At 35.2% G+C, this 22,993-nt stretch overlaps 1 protein-coding gene and 1 pseudogene across 2 annotated transcripts in view; both read right to left on the reverse strand.

Annotated features, from left to right (window-relative positions):
• LOC105219240 (DNA-directed RNA polymerase, mitochondrial) overlaps nucleotides 1-22,993 on the reverse strand; it is a 76,336-nt gene that overhangs the window by 18,877 nt on the left and 34,466 nt on the right. Inside the window, exon 1 of one of the 2 annotated variants that reach the window (XM_011195239.3) lies at nucleotides 10,705-11,013. The exons of the other annotated variant lie outside the window; for it this stretch is intronic. Within the exon in view, the coding sequence (XP_011193541.1) occupies nucleotides 10,705-10,837 (133 nt within the window). The 5' untranslated portion in view covers nucleotides 10,838-11,013. Of the gene's footprint in view, nucleotides 1-10,704; nucleotides 11,014-22,993 lie in introns of those variants that run through there. 2 annotated transcript variants of the gene reach the window in all.
• On the reverse strand, nucleotides 17,677-22,007 carry LOC114804875 (uncharacterized; annotated as a pseudogene).

A 22,993-nucleotide genomic window follows, 5' to 3' on the forward strand; every position in this document is an offset into this window, starting at 1 on the left:
CAAACGAGGCTTCAGACAGGGTGACTGACTATCGTGCGACTTCTTCAATCTATTGCTGGAAAAAATAATACGAGCTGCAGAACTAAATAGAGAGGGTACAATCTTCTATAAGAGTGTACGGCTCCTGGCGTATGCCGATGATATTGATATCATCGGAAGCAACAACCGCGCCGTTTGTTCTGCGTTTTCCAGACTAGATAAAGAAGCGAAGCGTATGGGTCTGGTGGTGAATGAGGACAAGACGAAATATCTCCTGTCATCAAACAAACAGTCAGCGCACTCGCGTCTTGGCTCCCACGTCACTGTTGACAGTCATAACTTTGAAGTTGTAGATAATTTCGTTTATCTGGGAACCAGCATTAACAACACTAACAATGTCAGCCTTGAAATCCAACGCAGAATCACTCTTGCCAACAGGTGCTACTTTGGACTGAGTAGGCAATTGAAAAGTAAAGTCCTCTCTCGACGAACCAAAATCAAACTCTATAAGTCGCTCATTATTTCCGTCCTGATGTATGGCGCTGAAGCATGGACGATGACAACATCCGATGAGACGACTCTTGGGGTTTTCGAGAGAAAGGTTTTGCGCAAGATTTATGGTCATTGGCAACGGCGAATACCGCAGACGATGGAACGATGAGATGTACGATTTATACGACGACATTGACATAGTTCAGCGAATAAAAAGACAGCGGCTACGCTGGCTAGGTCATGTTGTACGGATGGAAGAAAACACTCCAGCTCTGAAAGTATTCGATGCAGTACCCGCTGGAGGAAGCCGCGGAAGAGGACGACCTCCACTCCGGTGGAAAGACCAAGTGCAAAGTGACCTGGCTTCACTTGGTGTTTCCAGTTGGCGCCAAAAAGCAAAAAGGAGGAATGAGTGGCGCGCTCTGGTGGATTCGGCTATAATCGCTTAAAGCGGTTCCTACGCCAAATATATATATATATGTAGACTATTCACAATATTAAAAACGACTCAAAGGACAAATGACAATGCAAATATATATTTTTTGTTTTTACTTTGAAACACATTTGAATTTATTGAATAAAACGTAAGGCATAGACGCAGCTCGAAACAAAGGGATAAAAAAATATTTTTGTGCAGATTTAAGTATTTCTCCACCTAAAAAAATGGTACAACACTATTGCGCACAGCACAAGTGATGCTTGTTTGTTTGAATTACTGAATAGCGCGTTCTGTTCGGCCCTATTCCCGTTGTCGTTGTCGTTTTAATTGTATTATCCAAGTCGTTGTCATACTTATCGTCGTTTCGTTCCTACATTCGTATTATTGAAGTATATCGTAAAGCCAAAGAAGAGTTATCAAAATTTGTACACATTTTTTATAAAGTAGTTCTAAGTTCCAATTGAAATTGTTATAACCGTAATACAGAAATTTAATCAATACAGCGATTTGTACCATAACTATAACACGGCCAGGTAAAGGTTTAATTTAAAATTCAAATATTCAACTATAGACCAAAGTGTATTCAACAAAGTGAACTAAGTATTTGAATTACCCTTATTTGACAATAAAATTGTAATCAATTAATGTTTTTATTACATTAACCCAATTTTTTTATCATGAACAATATGAAGCCACTTGCATACATATATATTTGTTGCAATTTGTCAGTGGAAGCACAAAAAATTGGTATGTTGTTTCCATGAGTTACTTTTGAATTTCAAAATTTGAATTTTTGAATAAATGTAAGGGCTAAATCAATAAAAACATACATGTCAAATAAGGGTAGAGAAAAATTAAATGTCATATACTTAGTTCACTTTGTTGAATACACTTTGGTCTATACCAACTCCCAACGCAGCCGGTTCTACGCCATCGGAGTTGATCCGGATTTTATCCGGTCAAGGGCTGCCATTTCAGAGATCTAACCCTGTTTGAATCGATTAGTGTTAAGTCTAGCTGTACGTCATTGGAGCAACGCCTTGCAGCAGGGTTGCTCTATATCCTTTTACTCCGGGCTGGCATCGAGTCCAACCCAGGGCCTGAGGTATTTTTCTGCTGCGTATGCGCTAAAAGGCTCCATCCAAATTCCACCTCGGTTAGGTGCAACTCATGCAATGGATGGAGCCATCTTAAGACCTGTTCAGACCTTAAGACTCATAGGGAGTGGACCACACGTTATGTGGCCCCATGCTGTCAATGCAATTCTGCGACTGTTGCCTCTACGGCAGTGCAACTTGCACCTAGTTCGCGCAACGCCAAAGAAAAGTTATCAAAATTTGTACACATATTTTATAAAGTAGTTCTAAGTTCCAATTGAAATTGTTATAACCGTAATACAGAAATTTAATCAATACAACGATTTGTACCATAACTATAATACGGCCAGGTAAAGGTTTAATTTAAAATTCAAATATTCAACTATAGACCAAAGTGTATTCAACAAAGTGAACTAAGTATTTGAATTACCCTTATTTGACAATAAAATTGTAATCAATTAATGTTTTTATTACATTAACCCAATTTTTTTATCATGAACAATATGAAGCCACTTGCATACATATATATTTGTTGCGATTTGTCAGTGGAAGCACAAAAAATTGGTATGTTGTTTCCATGAGTTTCTTTTGAATTTCAAAATTTGAATTTTTGAATAAATGTAAGGGCTAAATCAATAAAAACATACATGTCAAATAAGGGTAGAGAAAAACTAAATGTCATATACTTAGTTCACTTTGTTGAATACACTTTGGTCTATACCAACTCCCAACGCAGCCGGTTCTACGCCATCGGAGTTGATCCGGATTTTATCCGGTCAAGGGCTGCCATTTCGGAGATCTAACCCTGTTTGGATCGATTAGTGTTAAGTCTAGCTGTACGTCATTGGAGCAACGCCTTGCAGCAGGGTTGCTCCATATCCTTTTACTCCGGGCTGGCATCGAGTCCAACCCAGGGCCTGAGGTATTTTTCTGCTGCGTATGCGATAAAAGGCTCCATCCAAATTCCACCTCGGTTAGGTGCAACTCATGCAATGGATGGAGCCATCTTAAGACCTGTTCAGACCTTAAGACTCATAGGGAGTGGACCACACGTTATGTGGCCCCATGCTGTCAATGCAATCCTGCGACTTTTGCCACTACGGCAGTGCAACTTGCACCTAGTTCGCGCAACGCGCCGCCACCCTCAGGGAGTGGCCAACTTAGGGCATGACTCCCAGTCTGACCAATCCCCCCCAACCTTCATCCCGCTCCAATCCTCGTGCGAGGACCTTAAGGCAACTCCTGGTCCCTCGCACAGTCTGTTCCGTGTGTCAGACCGTAATACGTCTGAATGTGAACTCAGTCAGATGCAATTCCTGCATTGGCTGCTGTCATTTTCCCACGTGTTCCGGCCTGTGCACCACTCGTGAGTGGAGTGTATCGTACGTTGCCCCATGCTGTAATATGAGTTTGCCCCCGCAACCAACAACATCGGAGTCGCCAAACAACACCGAAGTGCGACATTTTCCTTTGCTGGTAACACAGCTGCAACAACCTCCACCTGTACGTCACTCCCTCACTCTCAGGGTCACGACAGCAACACCAAGACACACCCGACTCTTACAATTTAACTGCAACGGGCTCCAGAGCAAGATCGAGGAGATAGTTGATTTTATGAGTCGGGAAGGCATATCAATAGCTGCGGTCCAAGAAACCAAGTTAAACAGCCACTCAGATCTTCTGAGTTGTGCAGGTTTCAACGTTTTACGTAAAAATCGCGAGCGAGATAGTGGTTGTGGCCTAGCATTCATATTACACAACACCGTGCAATATCGTCTTATCGAAGGTGATATCGACCGCAGGGACACTATCCTAGAATGTCAGGGTATAGCTGTCCGGTCAGGCGATGTCGAGCTCGAAATATTTAATATATACATCCCCCCAGTTACAAGTTGCCCAACAGAATATCACCCGAATATTAGTGCGCTACTTCGTGGTGAAAACCGACTGGTACTTGGCGACTTTAACGCGCACCACGATCTTTGGCATTCATGCCTGTCAAATGATCGGAGAGGGATGGATCTGGCAGAACAGATAGACGATTCGACATTCTGCACAATGAATGACGAAGCCCCTACCAGAATTATGAGCACTTACAGCAGCTCGCCAGACATCACCATTGCTAGCGGTGATCTGATAAACTGCATAACCTGGCAACTTATGCTAACTCTTGCATCAGACCATCTGCTCATAATTATCTCGATTGAAAAACCTTCCGACTTTATTTCTGCGGACAACCGCACCTAAGTATGTTAACTTTAATAAAGCTAACTGGGACGGCTTAACAGAATTCACCGAGACGGACGTAATCGTTGGCGAACGTCAATTCCGCAATGTGATCACCGATGCTACTGCTCGTTTCATACCAACCGGAAGAATTGTCGGCTGAAGCGACAGTTTTAGCAAAAGAGCGTGACTCCTTACGCCAGGTCGATCCCTGTGATCGCCGCATAAGGGATCTCAATTTGAAGATTCGACATCTGGTAAATAACTATAAGCAGACGAAATGAGCACTTGAAGTCCTGTAATCTTTCCACTGGTGTGAGAAAGCTCTGATCAACCGTCAACTCCCTGTCAAACCCGAGGAGGCATGACGACCGGGTTGAAATTCAATTCGGTAGCCATGCCTCTTGGACCCGGAGAGGTGCGCGAGCTATTTTAGCCGACAATTCATACTACACTCCCCGGTTGGCAAGGCTAAAAGACGTGTCACCAGACGGCTGCGCAAAATGCAAAACAACGGCGCGCACTTGTTTTCACCAGTGGGGAGGTTCAGGAGGTCATCAGGAAGACTAAGTCCTCCAAAGCCATCGGCCCTGACGGAATCAATTCTTTAATGTTAAAACCAGGGACCGGAAATAAGAGTTATTTTACAATTTTTAATCAAAAAAATCATACATAAAGGAACATCGTAGAAAAGTTTTGATTACACCATCATGATTTTTGGGTGAATTATATGCGAAATATTGTATGATTTTTAAATTTTGATTTTTATATATTTAGATCAAAAATAAAAGTTATTTTTGATTTTTATATATTTAGATCAAAAATAAAAGTTATTTTTGATTTTTATTTTTTTAGATCAAAAAATAAGAATTATTTTTGATTTTTATATTTTTAAATCCATAATAAAAATCAATTCAAAATTTGTGACATATAAAAATTGAAATGATGCAGCATATTGTAATACATACGGCATAAATAGATAAATAAAATTTTTGAATTGATTTTTATTATTGATTTAAAAATATAAAAATCAAAAATAATTCTTATTTTTTGATCTAAAAAAATAAAAATCAAAAATAACTTTTATTTTTGATCTAAATATATAAAAATCAAAAATAACTTTTATTTTTGATCTAAATATATAAAAATCAAAAATAATTTTTATTATTGATCTAAATATATAAAAATCACAAATAACTCTTATTTTTTGATTTTTTTGATAAAAGTCATAATAGTTACGGTCCCTGGTTAAAACACCTAGTTTCAACGGGAGTAGAATATCTCGCCAAGGAACTTAATCTGTCCGTAACCACTCTTAAAATACCCGATATGTGGAAAATCGGAAGAGTGGTTCTACTACTGAAACCTGGGAAACCCGCCAACCTAGGGGAGTCCTATCGCACGATACCTCTCCTTTCCCTATTAGTGAAGACACTTGAGGCCTTACTGCTCCCGACACTCACATACCACCTGAACCTAGCAGAACATCAACATGGTTTCCGTAAAGTGCACAGTCCCACCACAGCAATTAGCGTCATAAACGCCCAGATAGTTCATGCTCTTAATCAAAAACCACCCTGTAAGAGAACCGTCCTAATAGCGTTGGACCTGTCAAAAGCTTTTGACAAGGAAAATTAAGCAAGGGGTTCCACAGGGCGGTGTCCTCTCCCCGTTACTGTTTAATTTCCATATCTCTAAACTCCCTCAACCACCACAGGGAATTTCTGTTACCTCCTACGCAGATGATTGTACTATAATGACGTCGGGCACTGGCATTGATGACATGTGTTCGAACGTGAACAGATACCACCCCGAACTTTCTCGCTTCTTCTCTGCGAGTGCCAACTCGCACCCACTAAATCCACAGCGACCCTTTTTACGAATTGGACGAAGGAGTGCAGACTAAGTCTTAATATTCATGTCGATGCCAATTCCGACAGTGAACAATCCCAAGATTTTGGGAGTCACATTTGACAGTCTGCACTCCTTCACTCCACACACGACTGCGATAGTCATTAAAGTACAGAGCCGCAAAAAAATCCTTAAGTCGCTAGATGGTAGCACTTGGGGAAAGGACAAAGAAACGCTGCTGGCTACTTACAAGGCTATCGGCCGGCCGGTCGTAAACTACGCAGTGACTCGCAGCAGAGGAAGATACAGAGGTGTCAAAACACCGCACTCCGAACAGCTACAGGATACTTGGGTGTTTTCGTAGAAATCAACCATGTAGTCACTTGCTGGAAGCAGAACCGCCCCCTAGGTGCATCAAGAGATCATTCCTACAACACGTCGACGAACTCAATCCATATACCGACCAGACTGCGGACGCTAACAGTTTTAGACACGCTCTAAACGCCATTCACAGTGGAGCTATCAACACCTTCATTGACTCCCTTCCAGTGAATGGCGTCCTTGGAACCAAACCACCACCTATAGCAGACGAAGAGCTCGACTTGCCACGTGAAACCAGAGTGACCCTTGCGCAACTTCGATCTGGATATTGTAGCAGGTTAAACTCCTACTTATCCAGACTGAACCCCAACATACAAAATACATGTCCCGCATGATACCAAACCCACTTTGCATGCCCAACGAATCCTACTCATCTAACACCCCATTCCCTTTGGTCCAACCCTGTCGAAACAGCAAGTTTCCTGGACCTACCGTTAGATGATTTCGACGAGAACTAGATTTATGCTCTTCTTTTCAGGCGGGGATAGATAATCGCTGAAACAACAACAACAACAGCTATTCAACAAAGTGAACAAGTATATGACATTAAATTTTTCTTTACCCGACACGTGCCATTGATTTAAGCCTTAAGCTCCGTTTACCGATGCTTGACTTGACCTAGAGAGACTTGAGAACTGTCACATAAAAGATCCGTTTAATGGGCCTTTGCATGTATTTGATTACCGAAGGCATGACTTGACTTGAAAGTCTGTTGAATTTAGAAATCTAAGTTACGTTGACATTTGAACTGCTCTCCCTCTCACACTGCTTCTCCATTCATTCTCATTATGACACTATTCCAGTGTTGCCTGAATGTTTTCGGTTAAAATTAAATATGTTAAAATTCTAATCTTTAATATTTATAAATCTTCAAATAAAGAAAAAATAAGATAATTCAGAAGAAAATACCTTTTTCACAACAATTATTTTTTAATGTGTTTGATAAAAAAATCTTTTATTTTATTTATAACGCAAATACTTGTTTAACTTTAAGTGCAATAAACAAATCAAATCAAATAGGTACGATATGAGGGTAATTTTTGCAACAGAAACATAACTATTGGGAATCTCTGCAAGAATTTGTGGTGATCTGCTCAGAAAAAAAATATTTTGCGAATTTATGTAATGAAAAATTGATTGTAAATGTTCAAATACAATTTGAATAAATTATTTATTCACCTATCATTTATACGTTTGGCTGGCTCCAATTTATTACATCTTCTAACAATTCCAAATATCGAAAAACTAAACTACGCGTGCACGTTTCTTTTATGCTATTCTGCTCAAAGCTATATTCATATATTTATTAAAGAGTTTTCTTTCAAACATAAAATCTTCACGTGTTCACAGATTTCCTAATAGTGAAGATTTCTTTGTATACTAGTTTTAAAATCTTCAATCTTGGTGATATTTTAATTTAAAAAAACTTAATTTTAAAGCTAAATCTGCACATCTGGCAACTCTACCCAGAAATTATAATAATAACAGCTGAAGTTGAAGTTGTGTGAAGTATAACTGCATCTAAGTTTTCCAAACCAAATTTTTCGAAGCTGAGTCAAGTCAAGCATCGGTAACTGGAGCTTTACATTTATTCAAAAATTAAAATTTTGACATTCAAAAGTAAACGAATTTCAAATAAAAAAAAAAATATTATTTAAATTAATAAATGAAAATGCCGAATACTTTCTGGTTGGGCAAAACAACTCATGAAAGCAATTTACCGATGTTTTGTGCTCCAACTGACAAATTGCAACGAATTTTAACAATATATATTATATTGGTCAAGATATAAAAGACGGGTTAATGTAAACAAATACATGAATTGTTTATTATTTTATTGTCAAACAAGGGTATGTCAAATACTTAGTTCACTTTGTTGAATACACTTTGGTATAGACAACATTATTTTTTTTGTCAGTTGCGTTTTGTTTTTCCATTTTTATAAAATTAAATAAAAATATTTTGACTGAAAAAATTTTGGTTTTGCTTTAATCAGTTTTTCTTTTTGTTTAAATTTTTATGAAATGAACGCTTACTCTGATGATTTGAATAATAAATTTGCGTTTTATATGAAATGTGAGTTGCGTTTTTATACTCTCGCAACATGTTGCACAGAGTATTATAGTTTTGTTTACATAACGGTTGTTTGTGTCACCAAGAAATAAAAGAGTTAGATATGGGGTTATATATATATATAAATGATCAGGATGACGATTGGAGTTGAAATCCGGATGTCTGTCCGTCTGTCCGTCCGTCCGTCCGTGCAAGCGATAACTTGAGTAAAAATTGAGATATCTTAATGAAACTTGGAACACATGTTCCTTGGGACCGTGAGAGGGTTGCTTTCGAAAAGAAATAAAATTTGGTATAAAGAATCGCACTATGAAGGGGCATATTTGGATATAATTTTTTTGAGGTAGTGGGCGTGGCCACTCCCCCACATATGTTTTTTGTACATAATTCGCAAACCAAAAAAGCTATGTAAACCAAACTTTCTGCTGTCGTTTTTTAGCCATTTCTTAATACAGTCCAAAAATTAAAGAAATCGGATAATAAACACGCCCACCTCCAATACAAAGGTTAGGTTGAAAATTACTAAATGTGCGTTAACTCACTTACGAAAAACGTCAGAAACACTAAATTTTAAAGAAGAAAGCTGCACTCAGATTTTTTTACAAAATGGAAAATGGGTGTGGCATCTCCCACTTATTGATCAAAAACCATATCTCAGGAACTTCTCGACAGATTTCAATGAAATTCGGTATATAATATTTTCTTGACACCCTGATGACACGTGTGGAAAATGGTTGAAATCGGCTCACAACTACGACAGCTTCCCATATAACTCATTTTTGAATTCCATCTGATTCCTTCACTTAGCGATAGCGAAATAAAAGTGTACATAAATACTGTATATGATAAGTGGCATTACTTGTGAAAAAATGGTCGAAATCGGACTATAACTGCCCCGGATATCGAATTTGAAGAATTCAGTGCCTTATGGTAATTTTTCAACGAAAATATCGGTAAATCTCTCAGATATCTTAATTTAATTCAGAGGAAATCTTTTTCTTCTAATAGTGTGCCTCTGTACCAGAAATGGTTAAAATCGGGCCATAACTTTCCCTACCTCTCATATACCTAATTATACGATTTCCAAATTGGGTCAAATTGTGTGTTATCTTAATAAGAATATATCAATAAATTGCCCGAACTTAGCCTTTTCTTACTTGTTTATATCACAGTTTATTCTCTTCGTCACGGAATGTAAATAAAAATTATCATATGTCCTGCCACCGGTCCTAATCTACCTCTAAACTAAAATTAAGCCAAATCGGTTGGGCCGTTCCTAGGCTTTCGGTAATAAAGTGGGTATCGTTGGAAAGAGGAGGTTCTCCAGATTAAGAATATATATACATTAATGTTAAATACTTATTTACAACTATTTTCGTGATAAATTTTATAAAATAAATATGCAGAAACAATGTGGTGAAGTGTATGTGTAAAATAAGTGTATAATATTAATAAAATATTCAGTATATATTGTGAAAATTCGAGATAAAAGTTGTACTTTTTTCATCTTTAAGTGCGAATATCTCGAAAACTATAAGTCAGCTGCAGCTATATATATATATTCTTCTGGAGAACCTCCTCTTTCCAACGATACTCATTTTATTACCGAAAGCCTGTGATTGTATACTAAAGCCGACCCAATGGTGTAACTAACACGACTTTCTTTTATATATAAGATATATTTATTTATTTTTATTTTAGGCAGAAGAGTGGAAGGACACTGGGTTTTTGGAATTATCAAGGACGGGAGTAACGACCTGCAGAATTGCTCATTCCTCTAATTAAAAAGCACGTTGCACCAGATATCGTTATTTGAAGGGATTGTTTGAAAGCATAGCTTATCTTTCATCATACGGTTAGAGAAAAAATAAATAATAATATACCTTTCCTTGATTGCAGTGTTAAAATTGGTTTGATTGGATAGATGTGATTCTCTAGACTAAGACTCTATATAAATAATTATATACCCCAGAAACGTATAGTTTTCGATATATATTCGCATTTTAATTTAAAAATTTTAATAGTTTATTTGTCATTTTTTCACTTATTATACACTAACAACATACTGGATGAAATGTTCGGAAATTTGATTTTTTAAGGATCAATTTATATTTACATTCATCATAAGAATTTTAACAATACATTTTTTAGACGGCAGGAACTTACCAAACACTTTATTTTCAACCGAAACTTTTAGCAGAGAATACTTTCGACAAAAATCAAACCTCTGTGCACATTTTGTAAGCATCAATTGTACATTTTGTGCACTTGTCCACTTTGCCGACCAAACCCGGTACATTTCCTTTCTTTCTTAAATATATTAATTGTTGTAAACACGATTATTCTAAGTACATCTAAATCAAATATGTTCTTGCATAATTCAAAATATACAAAACACCTAAATTAATATTAGACACAATCACATGTAATAATATACAGAACTTAGTTGCGTATATCGTCATCTGTTTACATTTCAAATCAACGATAAGAATTATTAATTAGTTGGAGTCTCCACAAGTTATAAATCTTAGCCCGATAATATATGCTAGTTTGAAAAAAAAAACATTACTGACATTAGATATTTGTAAATAAAGTAACTGAAATAACTTTTTAAATGTTGTAACGAAAATGGTACCAGAACAATCTAGAATCAACAATCGAGTAAACAAACTATAAGTTAGAGTTGAAAAGTAGAGTAATAAGTAATAAAGTGTTACGTTATAAGGGATTCGAAATAAAGTTTAGTGTATAGCCATTAAAGTGTGACTTTTATTTGACAATCCAGTGATCGAACTCAGGGTAGAGTTTTGGAGTAAACGACAGATTTTGGAAATCCGTTACAATATATATACATATCGCTCATTTACTTGAATAGTGTCATAACTCAACAACACGATTTTTGAGTTGAGTATGCAGAAATGTGTGCAATTTCATCGTCCATATTGTATAAAAATTTCATTCCGATGCGTAGGAAAATAAACCGTGAAATAAAAATGTGCCGTTATTAAACTTGTTCTGTTGCATTATTTTTTAACCACAACGATGACACATTCCATTTGTGCCAAAATTAGTTATAATTATTTTTACGAAATAACGACTATTTGGTGTTCCAACACATATTGTGATAAGGAGAATTAGATTTTCTTTTCAGAAAGAACGACACATTTTGTATTATAACGATATTGGTGGAAAATTAATTAAATTTTTCATATTGCTTTTTCAGCAAAAACGACACATTTGACTTATGACGACGAAATAGATTTATATTTTTCACAAATAACGACATAACTAAAAGTTGGTCACGTTTATGTCCAAGAAAAAGCATTAGTACACTCTATTTGGTCCATTTATGCTCAATATTGTCTTTAATATATTACAGACTACTAGATTTGTCAATAAACTGATGGCATTTTTATACTCTCGCAACAAATGTTGCTAAGAGTATTATAGTTTTGTTCACATAACGGTTGTTTGTAACACCCAAAACTAAACGAGTTAGATATAGGGTTATATATACCAAAGTTATCAGCGTGAAGAGTGGAGTTCAAATCCGAATGTCTGTCTGTCCGTCCGTCTGTGCAAGCTGTAACTTGAGTAAAAATTAAGATATCTTGATGAAACGCCCACAAAATGGCGAAAACCGAAAACACATAAAGTGCTATAACTAAGCCATAAATAAAGTTATGGAAATAAAATTTGGTATGAAAGATCGCACTAGGAAGGGGCATATGTGCATGTAATTTTTATGGGGAGGTGGGCGTGGCCCCGCCCCCAAATAGGTTTTTTGTACATATCTCGGAAACCAATAGAGCGATATAAACCAAACTTTCTGCAGTCGTTTTTTTAGCCACTTCCTAATACAGTCCAAAAAGAAAAGAAAAGTTAGGTTGAAAATTACTAAAAGTGGGTTAGGTTAGGTTAGGTTATGTGGTTGTCGAAACGACGCACCTAAGCCTTTGGTGGCCCATTGTGAAAAAGTGGGTTAACTCACTAACGAAAAACGTCAGAAACACTAAATTTCACATAAGAAATGGCATATGGAAGCTGCACTCAGATCTTTTTACAAAATGGAAAATGGGCGTGGCATCGCCCACTTATGGACCAAAAACCATATCAATGAAACTTGGTTTGTAATAGTTTCCTTACATCTCAATGATATGTTGTGAAAATAGGCCAAATCGGTTCACAACCACGCCTACTTCCTAAATACCAGAACTTTGAAGACAATCTGAATTGTTTACATTACAATATATAAAGTAAGTACTAGTGAAGATATCGGTGCAGAACTTTGCACAAATACTATGTTAATAGTGTGGCAGCCCTATTCTAAAAATCGCCGAAATCGGACCATAGGTTTTTAAGGCCCCATATATCGAACACGAGGACCTCGGTGCTTCTAACCTAATATTATGGTTTCCAACTTTCAATGGACTTTATACCATATATATGACGAATATGTGGGTCAAATTGTGTATTATATAATATAAATAAAGTTAAATAAATAAATTGCGAGAGTGTAAAATGTTCGGTTACACCCGAACTTATCCCTTCCTTACTTGTTCTATATTTAAATCTTTAAATCGCTCTCCTGAAAAATCGACTATTTTGAGATGTGGCACTATTGAAGTAAATAAGCGATATGTTTATATACATATATATTTGAGGGAAAACTTTAGTATAGCATCCTCCAGATTATATATATTCTTAATATGGTTATAGCAGAAGATTTATAGTTTTTGAAACATTCGCGCTTAATCTGGCAACACGTCAAACTGTGAAGTTTAATTTTTTCTCGGTTCTTGAATTTGTGCTTAAATTTATTAATATAATTAAAGAAATTTTACTTTTAATAAGTGTAATCTAAAGCTAAGTATTTGTGCTAATTTGCTTTTGTGTTATATTTAAATTTTAATTGTATTTTAACTATTTTCTTAAATTCTGGTGCCGAGTCTTTTAAATCATTTGTTGTTGTTATCAATTATCAATTTTATTTCCTACTTTGCAATTGTTTGTGCGATTGCATATTGTTTTTGTTTTAATTTGCTCTTTTTCTTTTGATTCGTCTTTTTTTCTTTCATTTTTGCTCACAGCTGTTTGCGTGTTATTTTTAAGTGGCTCAGTGCTTCTCAAACTGCTCACTATTATATTGGTTGTGATCTCGGCTAATTCAGTATAACTATTATTGTTTTTCTATTTACTATTATATCATATTTTAATTTTTATTATTATTTACTATTCTATTTTTTCCTTCAATTTAATTTTTTTTTTTTTTTCATAATGACTTGCAATTTTCCGAATTGTACTATTAAAGGCGATTCTGATCGTTTTGTTTCTTGTTGGCTTTGTGACGGGCTTGCCCATCTTAAATGTGCTGGATTGAGAGGTAGAATCTTAGATTCTATTCTCGATGGAAAGGGTCTGCGCTGGTCGTGCTTAAAGTGTAGACCGACAGATATTGAATTATTTAAAGTTTTTAAACAGGCGCGCAATAATTTTAAAGAAATCGGTCGAGAACTTCAAAACCTTACAGAAAAATTTAAGCATTATGAAGTGTTGTTTCAATCATTTAAATGCCTAAATGATCAAGATGATAATGCTAAGCCTTCATCAAAACGTAAACGTCCGTCTAATGAGGAACCTGCCACTTTGTCCGTGAAAAGTATGTCACCGGTGAAATTAGACCTTATTAATCTCTCATCTCCTTGCCCTCAAGGAGAGAAGCCTTCCTCTTCAAAAGTGCTTAATCCTCCGAAAACAATTAACGATAACCTTAAGCGGAAAACTATTCAGGATCCGCCTCCTATTAACTCTGAGTTTGTGGCAAAAAATTTGGTAGTAATACCTCAACGAAAATCTATTTTCGTTTCGAGATTCGCTTCGGATACTACAATCGAAGATATAAAGTTTTACATCTCGTCGAAATTAAAAATTAACGATATTGATATTGATGTCAGAAAATTTAACTTTAAATACGAAAGAAACATATCTTCTTTCAAGATTGGCGTTTCAGCTGTTAATTTTCAATTGCTACTTGATGAATCATTTTGGCCACCTGGTGCTTTCGTGCGCGAATTCGAGCAAAAGCAACAAAAACAAACTGTAATTGCTCATATTCCAAAAAATGCCGCGGATTCAAAAAACTAATTATAAAAAATTCATTACAAATTCACTATCAAAATGTAAGGGGTTTAAATACAAAATTAAAAGAATTGTATTTGAACAGCACTAATTGTAATTTTAAAGTCATCGCTTTTACTGAAACTTGGCTTAAACCTCATATCTTTGATAACGAAATATTAAATAGTGAATTTCAAATCTTTAGATGCGATCGACTGAACAGAGTCGGGGGGGGGGGGGGGGGTGTACTATTTGCTGTGCATTCTTCAATTCCATCTGAAGAAGTAGAAGTTCCTCATGCGGACTTTATTGAATTTAAGTGCATACGAATTTGTATTAATAAATGTTCTATTTATCTGACTTTATCTTATATTCCGCCTCAATCGGACTTATCTGTATATACGCAGCATGTTTCTTTAATAAATAATGTTTTTTCAATTGCTAAGAATACTGATTACATAATTGTTCTAGGCGATTTCAATTTACCGTGTGTATCTTGGAAATCTGTTGACGATTGCATTACCCCTTTTTGCACTCGTTTAAGCTTTAATGAGTTTTTGGAAGAAATGTCTGGGATGGGTCTTAACCAAATTAACTTAATTCCGAACAAGTTTGGTAAATTCTTAGATTTGGTCTTTGTTGAGAGAGGACTCTTATCACCCTGCCTTGGAAATTAATATCGAAATCATAGACGAATTACTTGTATGCAACAAACAGGACCTTTGTTATCGGTTCAACTTTGCGAAAGCTAACTTCAAAAAGATTAATTGTGAACTTTCTAAATTGACTTGGCCTGATTATAGTGGTAATATTGAATTAAATGTATCACATTTTAATGAAACAATTTTTAATATTTTTGAAAGATTTGTTCCGAAATGTTTTATTATCAAAAGAAAAAGTTCAAATTTGTGGTATTCGAATGAGCTATGTAAATTAAAAAATAAAAAAGCTCGTGCTTTTAAACTTTATAAAAGAACTGGAGCTCTTGTTGACTATTTAAAATATTCTAAATTGCGTCGTCAGTTTGAGGAACTTAACAAAAAATGTTATAAAAACTACATAATCAAAGTAAAAAATAATATTATTCGTAATCCGAAATTGTTTTATGGTTTCGTTAACTCCAAACGCAGGATTTCAAATTTTCCGTCCGCGATGAAATATAAATCAACAATGTCATGTGACAATTATATTATTTCTAATATGTTTGCAGAATTCTTCAAATCCAATTATTGTTCAAACTACCCTATGAATGTGCCATATCATCAAGTGTTATGTCCGAGTACTGTAATTAATACACCAATTATTTCTGAAACAGATGTCTTAAATTATTTAGTTACGTTAAAAGATACGTTTAAATATGGCCCTGATATGATTCCCTCAAGCTTTCTTAAAAATTGCGCAAAATATATCTATCTGCCCTTAACTAAGCTTTTTAACCTATCTCTTAAACAAGGTATTTTTCCGTCAATGTGGAAAAACTCTTTTATATTACCTTTGCATAAAAGTGGAGTTAGATCATCTGTTGAGAACTATAGGGGGATAGCTAAAATGTCAGCTATACCCAAACTTTTTGAAGCTATTGTCACTGACCAAATAACTTTCTTAATCTCTCCTTTAATTTCATTCTCTCAGCATGGATTTTGTAAAGGGAAATCTACAGTAACTAACTTGCTTGAATTTGTAAACCATGTGTCAATGGGTTTTAGGGATAATAAGAATACTGATGTTATATATACAGACTTTAGTAAAGCATTCGATAGAGTAAACCACTCAATTCTTTTGCAAAAACTGAATCTTCTTGGTTTTCAACAAAGACTTCTTGAATGGGTATCCTCATATCTTACTAACAGAAAACAACAAGTTTTATTTAATAATACATTATCCGATTCAATTAGTGTCACTTCAGGGGTTCCACAGGGTAGTCATCTCGGCCCGATTCTGTTCTTGTTGTTCATCAATGATATACCTTCAGTAATTAAGTTTTCAGAAATTTTATTATATGCGGATGATGTAAAACTTTTTAAATCATATACTTCTCATAACGAAAGGACTGAGTTGCAATCGGATTTAAATAATTTAGTTTCTTGGTGTCACAAAAATGATATGCCACTGAATCTTAAAAAATGTAAAACGATGTGCTTTTCCCGTAGAACTGTTGATCTTTCCCCCTATGTAATAAATAACTTCAGTTTAGAGCAAGTTTTTAGCTTTGTTGATTTAGGAGTTAATATGGACCCTAAACTAAATTTTAATTCTCATGTAAATTCAATTGTCTTAAAAGCTAAAGGTGCTCTTAGCTTTGTTAAACGTTGGTCTAAAGAATTTAGTGATCCGTATATTACTAAAATTCTTTTTACAACATTGGTAAGGCCTATATTGGAGTATGGTTCTGTGGTATGGAATCCTAGCTATCAATCCCATTCTGATAAGCTTGAGTCCGTTCAAAAACAATTTTTACTTTTTGCTTTAGGCCACTTACATTGGGATTCAAGATTGAATCTTCCCCCGTATACTAGTCGTTTAAAACTTATAAATCTACCCACACTCACTAGTCGCAGAGAAATGCTAGGTATAATTTTTCTGGTAAAACTTCTGAATGGTTTAGTTTGTAGTTCATTCCTTTTGTCTGATATTAAGTTTAATGTCCCATTGCGTTCATCCAGGCAGTTTAGACCATTATTTCTAAAATCTTCTAGAACAAATTTTGAGTTAAATGAACCATTCTGCCGAATATGTCATGATTTTAATTCGCATTCCAGCACATTTGATCCATCTGACTCAATATTTAGCATCAAAAAAACTATTTTGTCTTCTCTTAATAAATAATATTCAGAAATTTTTAACTTTTTGTTTTTATAAATTTTTAAATCTCAGCTGTTGAAATGTTTCTTTCTGTAGCTGAGCAGTTTGAGAACCGGACGCTTAAAAATCTCTTGCCTTTCTAGACTCGGCAAATTCCGCTCGTATGCGGACTGCGCCCCACGCGTCGGTTGGGCGGGAGGAGGGTAATCGTTTGGGTTAATAAAAATAAAAAAAAAGTTAAAAAATTGGTAAATTTTAACACGTATGTATTTTCATGATATATATCGAATTTTTAATTTATATTTTGCACTTATTATACACTCACACCTCACTACATTTTTTTTCGTTTTTATTTTCTATTAAATATAACAAAATTTGCTTAAAATAAGCATTTTAATTTTTATTAAATTCTATCAATTTCCTGTATCGCGATATTTATTGAACGGTTAGCATGCAATATTGATGGATCACGATCAATATCACAAAAAATTTAAATATTTTGAAATCCAGATCGCGGATCGTGGATCGCGAGATCAATATTGAATGTGTAGCATATTTTGTGATTTGCAAGTCCAAATTGGTGAAATAGAACAGTGCCAAAATTTTAAAATTAACTTTATTCTAAAAAATGAACATGAATTATACTGTTTACAATAGAATCTTTGCCAGGGCTATACAACTCATCTGCTAAAGGTTTTTTATAACGTCTAAATATTGGATACATATAATGAATTGCTGTGGGAGCGGAAACAATAGCTAAACATGATTTTCTTAGGTTTTCTTCCGAAATTTTATGAAAAAATGTACGAAAAAATAAACAAATGTATTTTTTTGAATATTTTTTCTTATGAAAACACTAACAACATCGTATAGATATTGACGTAATATATATTGAACATTTAGCAGTCGCGAAGTAATCCATCAATATTCAATATAGATCGCTATTCAAATATCACGATATATATTGAAGGTGTAGTAGTCCCCAAACGAATCAAAACAACCAAAATAAATAAAACACCCAAATGGCAGGAAACAAATACACTATAAAGAATAGAATTTAATAAAAGAAAACGGTTTGAGAGTTTATATGTATGTTTAATTGTGTTTATGGAATTAATCACAGTTACAGGAATGAATTATAACTATAGAAAATGAGTATAAGGTTATAAAGGTTTTTAAATATACTTAAGCTTATACAATAAGCTTTACAAGAGGATCTTCGTGTTTGTTTTCAATGTTTTTCCTCCACACGTATTAAACCACCATATCTGCGAAACTTTCAGAATTGTTGTAATTGTCTTTCACGAAAAAACCTTTTTATTACTCGCCACTGGGACTCAATAAGTTGCGTATAAATACCGTCCTCAGCCACAAAGGGGTTGTCTGGGACGCTATTATTAATTCGACGGTGCTCATACCCTTGATTGGATAAGCAATCGTAAGCTTTCCAGCAATCCGTTTGAATAACAGTATCTGGCGCAACATGTTTTTTAATCAGGGGTGTGAGCACCTCGGCTGACTTGACGATATCTGGGCACACTTCTAAACGCAGATCGTCACTCCCATCTTCGATCATGCCCAAGACCCAGTGGCCTTCAACTCTTCTGCCTGAAATAAATATTATATATATTGCATAATATTGTGTATTTTTATTATTAACTTTATTATATTTCCGTTTGCCAAATTTCCTTTCATCAATTTGGACAATTTTGCCAGGCCGCCAATTTTATCTAGCGCATCCTGCTGGTCAATTTGGTATATCATTACAGCTTCACGGCAATAATTGAACCAGTCGCATATGGTTGCGCTACATAGAATTGGTTCCCTCACAAAACTGTTTTTTGGCACCTCCGATTGCGTCCAATGAGATGCATAACAAAACATGAGATAAAATATTTGTGTCAGTGGAATTTTAGTGTTCTCAAACCATGTTCCCGTGGACCTTGAAATCGCGGTTCGGGAAGGCCCTGTCCTTTGCGACATCTGAATGTTCCCACAATACCACCTGATAGGGAAACCACCATTGCCGATCTATGTACGTGACACAATTTCTTTATCAATACCAAATGTTGTTCTTCCGCAAAAGTTATGCATTTCTCTTTCTCAGTTCGAAGACCTTGGCAATATTCCACATATTTCTTCCACTAACAACACTTTACGCCTACGTACTACACCACGACTGGTGGATTGCTCGTTAACATGTATATATGTATATTTCTAAGTGTTTCTAAAAAAGGGTAATATATAAAAACATACCTGCTAAAGTTGCACTATTTTTTTTTCTTTTTTGATTTTATTAGCGTATTAATAAAATAATTATAATATAATTTAAATTATATAAATAAAATTTTTAATTACACGCTTAATCGCACTCTAATTGTTTTCACTTTGTTTGCCAACAATGAAATTAATAGCAAAACAAAAAAAGAAGCGTTACCTTGTTTAAAAAGCAACAATTAAATGACACGTTAAAGAAAAGTAAGTGTTAAATAGAGTGTTATACCCTCCATGACATCATTAGTTTTTCGCTTATAACGATTTTCTGAATTTGAGCTTAAAAATAATCTTGGTCAACTCTGGAAGTCCCAGTCAAGTTCTTTCGCGTTGAACTCTTTCTGCATTGGCGACCTTCGTACGCTCTTCAAAAAAATAACCATCATCGATCCAACACCGCGCTGTTCAGAATTCTTTCGCGCTGAACTCCTTTCTACATTGGCAGCCTTCGGCCAAAGATGACATGAAGGAGTTTAAGGAATTTTTGACAGAAAAGGCGGTATGCCAGAAGTAATACCGGTAAAAGTATTGACAAAATCAATTGGAAATAAAATTTTAGGGAAATACACTGATATTAAATTGTGGGAAACTATTTTTTTATTAGCTGTTAAAAATGAAATCTAATTAATATATACATATCTTTAATATATATTTTGAGTAAATAAATTAATATATTTTGTTGCATGAATTTTTAAAAAATCATATTTTTACCTAGTGACTTATTTATAATTAGTATATAAGTATATTTAAGGTAGTATATATAAGAAATTGAACTAGGCGGAACAGAGCATTTAAAACTAATGTCTAAAATGGAAAATACAAAAGTTATTTCTAAAATGAAATTAAAAAATTAAATTTTTTCGGTAGTGACGTCATTGACAAATGATAAAAAATGTGGATTTTGACTCTCTCAAACCAAAGAGTTTCGTATCATGTCTAATCCCAGCAAGTCATGGGTACTGAAACTCCAACACATTCAAAGAAATTTTAGTAACACCACTACATCCACACATATGAAACAAAGGGCCAAATGTGCATAAATATTTACCTCAACTCTTCTCTCGTACAGCACGATAAATGAGAGAAAGAAACAACCAAAGTTCTCGTGTGTTTGACCAAGTTTTGTTTTGAGCTATATCATGGCTGCTTGTGGAGTATTATATCCCGTGTTTTATTTAAATCAGTGATCTGCAGCCTAATTAAAGTTTAAATTATTGAAGCACGCATTTTTAAATAAGTAAAACGTAAAAAAAAGTATTCTAAAGCCAAGATATGGAATTGAAGAGGGCGATACAGTAATACTTCAACGCACTGTCAATTCGATAAGGTGTTACTATTTTTGCCAACAGGTGTTACTTTGGACTGAGTAGGCAATTGCAAATAAAGTCCTCTCTCGACGAACAAAAATCAAACTCTACAAGTCGCTCATTATTCCCGTCCTGATGAATGGCGCCGAAGCGTGGACGATGACAACATCCGATGAGACGACTCTTGGGGTTTTCGAGAGAAAGGTTTTGCGTAAGATGTATGGTCCTCTGAACATTGGCAACGGCGAATACCGCAGACGATGGAACGATGAGCTGTACGATTTATACGACGACATTGACATAGTTCAGCGAGTAAAAAGACAGCGGCTACGCTGGCTAGGTCATGTTGTACGAATGGATGAAAACACTCCAGCTCTGAAAGTGTTCGATGCAGTACCCGCTGGAGGAAGCCGCGGAAGAGGACGACATCCACTCCGGTGGAAAGACCAAGTGCAAAGTGACCTGGCTTCACTTGGTGTTTCCAGTTGGCGCCAAAAAGCAAAAAGGAGGAACGAGTGGCGCGCTCTGGTGTATTCGGCTATAATTGCTTAAGCGGTTTCTACGCCAAATATATATATATATATATATATAATAATATTATCTTTCCTTAAATTCTAATTAATTTTCCATACAGATATTTCAAACCTCATATGGCGTGTTAAAGGTACCCAAACTTATTGGTGTCACTTATGGTAGCAGCGTAGAACTTTCGAAGCGATGGAATATGTGCTGCAAGCAAATCCAGAACTATGGATGAACACGATGCTACATGGAACACAAATCATTTACACACCAGATATTAGGTTTAATGTCACTTTTTTATGTGCAATTAAACCTGTTGGTCAACACAAGCACGAGAATTGGAACGACATGGTTTAGGTGCTTTTGTAACCGTTTATCATCTTGCAGTATTTTTGGACTTACCGGCACCTCAGTTGGCCATACTAGCAGCTGAAACACAGAAATCATAACGTTGTTGTATCGCTTTACAAGTACATGGATTCACCGAAATCAATTCAATGGAAATACTACAGCAAGAGCATGTATGATAAGACTAGAACGTTGCCCGTGCTATATTTAGAATTCTTGAAACATAAGGTAATTATTACCAACTTTTATGTAGTTAAAATTCAAATTTTACTTTATAATTTATAGAAACTTTCCTCCCAGAAATTGGATGAGTCCTCACATAATGTGCGCAGTTTACACTTCCAGGCCGCACGGGTTATTTGACATTTGCCACTCTTCCTCTAGCCTTTGTCCAAAAAACAAAAATTGTTCAACTATTCAATACGTTTTACATATGTGTGTATATAGTGTAGTACGATAATACATGTATAAAGTAATATAATAATAAGCACCTAAATGGCATAAAATTTTCAATAAATATGTGATATAATTCATGATTTTGTTATTAAATTCTCATTTGGGGTTTTGGCAGAACTAACCGAAAATAGCGGGTATAGTTTCAGGGCTTTTGTGGGTCGCTGTACTGAAAGTGCACGTGCAGTTTTAGTTCGCAGTTTTGGGTCTTACATCCGTGAGAGTACCAAGAACAGTACTGGAAGTGCACATGTAGTTTTCGTTCGCAGTTTTGCGTCATTGTACAAGCCATGTGTTTGTCACATCCTGCATATGCACATGAATCAAACCACACTTTTGTGTATAAACGTAGAAAAATAACATTAGCCGTGTTTTATTTGATCACCACGAGCTAATAGCTAATTTAATGTACAAATAAAACACTTATTTCATATATTCGCTTAAAAATATATTGTGTTGGTAAAGTGTTGCCATATCCTATTATTTGGCAAACAAATCAAAAGAATAAAAATGAATAAAAAAGAAGGAATATACCCGAAATACATGAACCGTGTTAGAAAATTTAACGCGAAAGGATTTGAACATCCCGGTGTTGGATCGATGAGGGTTATTTTTTTAAGCGCGGCCGAAGC

The sequence above is a fragment of the Zeugodacus cucurbitae genome, chromosome 3, assembly GCF_028554725.1.
Source record: "Zeugodacus cucurbitae isolate PBARC_wt_2022May chromosome 3, idZeuCucr1.2, whole genome shotgun sequence".
NCBI classification, from domain to species: domain Eukaryota; kingdom Metazoa; phylum Arthropoda; class Insecta; order Diptera; family Tephritidae; genus Zeugodacus; species Zeugodacus cucurbitae.